The 7,323-nt window shown below is 46.2% G+C and overlaps 1 protein-coding gene across 2 annotated transcripts in view; it reads left to right on the forward strand.

Annotated features, from left to right (window-relative positions):
- Positions 1-2,344: 2,344 nt before the first annotated feature.
- Positions 2,345-7,323, forward strand: part of DCPS (decapping enzyme, scavenger) — a 42,500-nt gene continuing 37,521 nt past the window's right edge. For both annotated transcript variants that reach the window (XM_046684542.1, XM_046684543.1), the window contains exons 1-2: positions 2,345-2,565; positions 3,836-4,010. In XM_046684542.1, coding sequence (XP_046540498.1) covers positions 2,365-2,565; positions 3,836-4,010 — 376 coding nt within the window. In that variant the 5' untranslated portion in view covers positions 2,345-2,364. The remainder of the gene's footprint in view (positions 2,566-3,835; positions 4,011-7,323) is intronic.

A 7,323-nucleotide genomic window follows, 5' to 3' on the forward strand; every position in this document is an offset into this window, starting at 1 on the left:
GTAGGCGTCCCACATATAAAGTAGAGGAAGATGGGTATGGATGTTAGCTCAGGGCCAGTCTTCCTCAGCAAAAAGAGAAGGATTGGCAGCAGATGTTAGCTCAGGGCTAATCTTCCTCAAAAAAAAAAAAGAATCGTCAACAGACAAAAACCTCCGAAGCTAAGCGAAGCTCCTTAGTGTCTGCCATAAAGGTCCCTTGCACTCTGCTGTCTTGTATTCTAATAAGTCCTCTATTGCTGAGGCTCCCTGTGAGCTCATCCTCTCCTTGAGCCAGGCCCTCTTAGGAGAATTCTGACCTTATGGAAATTTTAATCAGACTTATATCTGCATTGATGAATTTGCCATTAATGAATAAATTTGTCTACAATTTCATTTTATATCTCTCCTTTGCACACTACATTCTATCCATAAGGGCCATTCCGTTTCTGAAAATGTCAAGCTCATTGCTGCTTTAGGGTCCTTAGCATCTGATATCTACTCTGCCTGAAATACACCTTCCTGGTCTCCACATGGCTGGTTCCTTCTCATCATTCAAGTCTCAGCTCAATGTCACCTCCTGAGAGGGCACATGATCACCTTATCTAAAGTCCTCTCTATCCCCAGGCTCTATCACATTGTCTTGTTTTATTCTATAAATAATCATTATCTGAAATTACCATTATCTTAATCATTATCAAAAATGATCACATTTGTTTACCTCATCTCCATTTGAATATGAATTCTATGAAAGTAGAGGTCTCCTCCAACTTGTTCAGGACTGACAGTCTGGCACACAGAAAATGGAGGCCTAGAGAGGGTAAGTGACTTCCCCAAAGTTGCAAAGCCAGTCAGTGCTGGGGCCAGACTTCATGGCTCCCAATTCAGGGCTCTTTTTGTTAAAACATAGCTACCCTGCTCAAATTCTCTTCCCAGTAGCAGTTAAGGAAGCAAGCAAGCAAGAGGGAGGGAGAGAGGCAGACAGAAAGAGAAAGAGAGGAAGAGAAGGAGAAAAAGGAAGGAAGAAAAAAAGAGAAGGCACACCTAGAAATTCTCTTAAGATCAGGACCTCGGGGTTTTGAACAGGTTTTGCTATTGCCATTGACCCCCAAGGACATTTTGTTGTAGTCTTGCATACAGTTTATAACCTCTTACTGTATATCCCCAGAGGGTGAGGGATGCATCCAGAAAATGCGTAGACAGGCAGTAAATGTTTTTGGTTGAAGATAATTATCTCAGATCCTAAGTCTCCCCTATTAATGCGTTCTGCTTCACAAAACAATTAGCCTTTATCCAGCTCATAATATATATTTCTGGTAGAAATAATCAAGCCAAATGCAACTGTCATTGAGATAGATTGAGACGTTACTGACTGACTGAAAGTTGAAAAAACTGCACCCCCATTAGATTTGTCTGAAAAAAACAAACTCAAAACTGACACTGGTGAAAATGATAAAATTTTTTACTAAACCTTGATGTATCAAGTCTTGACAAAATTTAGATCTGTCAAATAACAAACCACGGAAAAATGGACTCGCCAGAAATAATTGACACAAAGGAAACTTACAAAGGCAGAAATTATAAGCAAAACGTTTATATGACCAAAAAGAAAGAAAAGGAAAGAAACTCTGATAGGTGAATCATATTCACGCTGCAAGTCCATCCCGAGAGCATAGCAAACGTGTGGGCGACGAAGATAGAGAGGCCGCCAGCAGGAAGAAAAGAAGCAGGTGACAAAATGGATTTCTGCTGCTGTTCACTTACCTTTCTTTTCCGCAAGAAGTACTGAATCCATAAAGAAAAGAGCTGCACGCGATGAAGATTTCTGTAAAATGAAAATGGGTGAAAAATGGAAATGGTTTAAGTGCTCTCTATAAAAAACCCAAGAAATATCATTTGGCTCAAACAGATTTGTTTCAGAAACATTCCTTCCGCGCTAACGCATCAATGTTGGTACACTTCTTACTAAAATGTCAATATTCAAAGAAGCTGTCGAGGCATTCAGGGTCCAAAGGGTGTCCTCCAGCTCTGGCCCCCAGGGCGGCTGGGGGAGCCCTCTCCACTGCAGCACCACTAGCCTGCCTATTTGGGGACTCACTGCCGTCTTTTTTTTTTTTTCCCTCAGCACCGGCCTCAACTCGGGGCCAGCCAGAACGAGGGGACCAAGGACAGTATCTCGAATTAAAACCGCTCATTCCGGACAGGTCACAAGGACAGGCGCTCCAAGGCTCCGTAGAGTCGGAAGAACGCCGGTCTCGGCGCGGAGCACATCGGGAGTTGTAGTCCAGCCCCGTCGTCACGGAGGCGGGAGGCAGTGGCCCGCGAGCAGCAGGAAGGGGCGGGGCCACGGCTGGGGGTTGCGCAGGCGCACACTTTCTGCCGGGCAGCATGGCGGACGCAGCCCCTCAAGGCAGTAAGAGAAAACGCGATCTGGACGCCGAGGAGGCGGAAGCCCCCAGCACAAAAGAAAAGGAAGCAGGCTTTGGGAATGGTACCGCTGCCCCTGTCCGCCTACCTTTCTCCAGCTTTAGAGTGAAAAAAGTGCTGAGGGAATCCGCGCGGGACAAAATCATCTTCCTACACGGGAAGGTACCATTAGGCAGCCCGGGATGGTGGATGCGGGTAGGAGTGAACCAGTCATAGCCTGGGAGGCGGATCTTTTTCAGAATTCTGCCGGAAAGTACCAGTCGCGTTACTTGCGGGGGAGGAAGAGTGCACCACTACCATGCATGGGGGAGGAGGGCGTGGAAGAGACAAGATCCCCCGTGGAATTAAGGAAATTAACACACATAGGGCTGATTTTACTAGTTTCTCCTTTACTGTGAATAATTGACCCTTGTACAGTGTATTACAGACTAAAAAATCACGTGTTAAATTCTCCAACCCATTCATTTATTCATTCAACCTATAAAGGTGCTAGGAACCCAGTCAATGTTGCTGGACCGTCTTGTTCATCCATGCCTCTGGGAACGACAAAGAGACTGTAGGAGATATGATCCCTGCTGTACAGGACTTCAGCCCTAACAGAGGAGACAGTTTATTACATTGGTAATTCAATTCCACGGATCATGCACTGACAGCCCAGAACTGAGCGAGGTTCTGGGGATGTAGAGATGAAAGTTACCATCCCTGATGTTCAGGAGTGCACAGTATCTTGGGGTATACAGATATGCACAGCTGGCTCTGATACTATGTGCTCAGCTCTCTAGCAGGGACTGAGGAGACACTGGAGGCCATCCAGAAGCTAGTGAGGAGGCCAAGCCAAGCCAAGGTATTAGGGTTCCCCAGAACTCCTAGCAGGAGCTTTCATTGTGGGGGGATCAGGGGGACCTGGGCCTAGGCTTCTGTGCCTCTCTCTGCGTCTTTTGTCTTTTACAAGGTTCTGTCTGGTTCTCTCAGCCTCACCTGTCTTCAGTCTGCGTCACCCACTAAAGTTTTAACCATGAGAACCTTTGAGCTAAGAGTGAGTTAGGATACTCAAATACTAGTTTCTGTGTCAACATCGACTGTTCATGTGACCTTGGGCAAGTCACATAATCCCTCTAGACCTCAGTTTCTTCATCTGTAAAATGGAAGAATTTGACACAGGTCTTGTGAGCCTAAAATAGACGACGGCTGAGAAGCTTTGCATCTTTGAGAAGAAAGATGTGAGCACTGCCACAAAGATTTGGGTTAATGAGGTGCCACCTCTGGGAGAAGAAACATGAGTACCATTGGGTAGACTTGCCCAGAGGGAAGGCTACAGGGAAGGAAATCCCAAGTGTGGGAGTTTCTGGGGCCCCAAGAACTTCAGCCTCTGCTCTCCAGGCCTCACCTGTGGCTCTGCTCCTGAGCCCACTGATGGTGTCTCTGCCCGCAGGTGAATGAGGCCGATGGGGATGGGGATGGAGAGGATGCCGTTGTGATCCTGGAGAAGACGCCATTTCAGGTGGAACAGGTGGCCCAGCTCCTGAACGGCAGCCCTGAGCTCCAGTTACAGTTCTCCAATGATATCTACAGCACCTATCACCTGTTCCCTCCAAGGCAACTGAGTGGTGAGCTAGTCAGGGCTGAGGTGGCTACATGTGGGGAGAGTGGGGTGCTGGGAAATTAGGGGGTGTGGTGGCTGCCCCTGATAACTGATTTGCATATTCTAGTGCAGTAGTTCTTAATGGAAGGAGGAGGGAATTTCGCCACATAGAGACATTTGGCAATCTCTGAAGACGTTTTTGCTTGTCAGATCTGGGGAGGACGGAGTGCTGCTGGTACCTAGAGAGTAGAGCCCAGGGATGCTGCTAAATGTCCTATAAAACATAGGATGGGCCCCACAACAGAGAAATGCCAACAGTGCTGAGGGGGAGAAACCCTGCTCTGGTGTGGTGTGTTTTGGGGAGGGGGTGTGATTCATGGGCTAGGACAGGTTCCTCTCTTGACTGAGTAGTAATGATTGTCAGCACTTGCTAACCCTTATGTTGTGCAGACCACCATTCTAAGTAGTCTACGTGTATGATCATATTTAATCCACAGAATAGCCTGTCGTGATAGGGTTTTACAAGGGAGGGAACTGAGGTTTTGAAACGTTAAGTACCTTGTCCAAGATCACACAGCCAGTAGGTGGCAGAGAAACTAAGATTGTGGACTTGCTCAGCACACTGCTGTGGAGTGACCAGTGTGCTGGGTGCTGCAAAGACCAGTTACTTCCCTGAAGGAACTCGGTTCCTAGTCAGGGAGACACTGGATGTAATCGAGGGGTATGTACTTGAGAAGGGCAGGAATTCATGAGTTAAAAGGCAGAGATTTGTTTTTGATTGCAAGTATTTTTTAATATATTAAGAAGAAGACTAGCCCATGCCCAGAGCTGGGCGTGCCGCCAGCGTTCTCCTTTCGCTGCTTGGATTGAGTAGGCAGGCTTGTGGGAAGCGTGAGGGAGGCTGCCTGACTGTGGAGGTTCCTTCCCACCAGGAAATTCTGGGATCTGCTTTGCAGCACACGGCAGTTTTGTAAAATCCTTCTGTCTTTTTATTTGTCCTCCAGCATTTAAGAACACTTTGGCTTTCCAGATATCCTGCCACAGCCTTTTCGATAGATTTAGTGTCTTCTGCACCCCTAAGAAAGGGTGCTGTTGTTGTCCTTGGAAATGTATGTGAACACTTGAGGTGAGACAAGCAAACCTTTCAGAACTGAAAGCAGAACAGCCTGGCCCTCCATTGAAAGAGAGCCCGACTGATTGGTTCAAGTTGATGGAAGTGGACAGCTGTGTTTCTTTCTCGGGTGTTGACATTTAAGCAAATGTATTCCTCCACACGGGGTGGCAGAGCACGACAGAAGGCCCTGTAGCCCAACACCTCTCAGGGCAGCCCTGAAACCACGGGCTCTGGGGCCACCATTCTGCTGCCGCCTCTTTCCCTTGCCTTCCGCCAGCCCTTTATCCACCTTCCTCACTCCCAGCCAAAATCCAGAAGGTTCTGCTCCACAGAGCAACCCTGTAGAATTCACAGCCTTTCCTTTTTTCCTTCTTTTTTCAGTACTTCTGTGGTACTGCTCGCAGGTGGTGTGACCGCTGCCCTGCCTTTCTCTTTTTGTCGTCTTTCTAAGCTAAGCACTGAAAGAAGCTGGGGCTGTCGGCTCACCACGGCTCCCCTTCCCTTCCGCATTCAGAACCCCAGGTGTCCCTCTGCCTTTCCCCAGCACTGCCTCGCGCGCACTCAGCTCATCCTTCCAGGGCTCGCCGTCTTCCTGGCATCAGCGTTAGCATAGATGCAGAGCATTAGGCTTTTATTGTCCCTGCCCAAACTTGTCCTGTGATTTGGAAGTCATGACGGTTTGCCTCCTCTCTCTCTAGTTTGGCTGTTCACCCTGTCCCTGATGATACTCCAGATCAGGGGTTGACAAACTTTTGCTGAAAAGGACCAGAGAGTAAATATTTTAAGCTTTATGAGCCGCAAATGGTCCCTGTTGCATATTCTTTCTTTTCTTTTTTTTAATAACCCCTTTAAAAATGAGAATACCACTCAGCTTGCTTGATGTACAACAGGCCATGGGCCAGATTTGGCCTTCTGACTAGTTTGTCAACTCCTGTTCCAGATTTTTCCCTTCAAAGTGTGGTCTGTGGACCAGTAGTATTTGTATCACCTGGGAGCTTGTTAGAAAGGCAAGCTCTCAGGCCCCACTCCAGACCTCAGACTCAGAATCTGCATTTTAGCAAACCCCCCCAGGTGGGTCCTGCATATTAAACTTTGAGAGGCAGTGGTCTTTAAACACCACCTGTGTGCAGGTAAAGTCCATATTTATTTCTCCATCCCTGAGCTCTCTGAGAACTGCAGGCTCATGTTGAAATAAACATCTTCTGGACTTCTCCATTTGGAAGTCTCATAGGTACTTCATGGGTGAAATGTGAGAATCAGTTGCGCTAATGATTTAAAAGTACTTAGCACATGTTAAATGTGCTGCCATTCTTTTTTTTTTTTTTTATTAATGTTATGATAGATTACAACCTTGTGAGATTTCAGTTGTACATTTTTGTTAGTCATGTTGTGGGTACACCACTTCCCCCTCTGTGCCCTCCCCCCACCCCCCCTTTTCCCTGGTAACCACCGATCAGATCTCCTTATCAGTATACTAATTTCCACCTATGAGTGGAGTCATATAGAGTTCGTCTTTCTCTGACTGGCTTATTTCGATTAACATAATACCCTCGAGGTCCATCCACGTTGTTGTGAATGGGCCAATTTTGTCTTTTTTTATGGCTGAGTAGTATTCCATTGTGTATATATACCACATCTTCTTTATCCAGTCATCAGTTTCTGGGCATGTAGGCTGGTTCCACGTCTTGGCTATTGTAAATAATGCTTCGATGAACATAGGGGTGCAACGGACTCTTGAGATTTCTGATATCAGGTTCTTAGGATAGATACCCAGTAATGGGATGGCTGGGTCATAGGGTATTTCTATTTTTAACTTTTTGAGAAATCTCCATACTGTTTTCCATAGTGGCTGTATCAGTTTGCATTCCCACCAACAGTGTATGAGGGTTCCTTTTTCTCCACAACCTCTCCAACATTTGTCGCTCTTGGTTTTGGATGTTTTTGCCAATCTAACGGGTGTAAGGTGATATCTTAGTGTAGTTTTGATTTGCATTTCCCTGATGATTAGCGATGATGAACATCTTTTCATGTGTCTATTGGCCATATTCATATCTTCTTTTGAGAAATGTCTGTTCATGTCCTCTGCCCATTTTTTGATCAGGTTGTTTGTTTTTTTGTTGTTAAGCAGTGTGAGTTCTTTGTATATTATGGAGATTAACCCTTTGTCGGATAAGTGGCTTGTAAATATTTTTTCCCAATTAGTGAGCTGTTTTTTTGTTTCAAT

Source organism: Equus quagga, chromosome 14 (assembly GCF_021613505.1).
Source record: "Equus quagga isolate Etosha38 chromosome 14, UCLA_HA_Equagga_1.0, whole genome shotgun sequence".
Taxonomy (NCBI): Eukaryota; Metazoa; Chordata; class Mammalia; order Perissodactyla; family Equidae; genus Equus; species Equus quagga.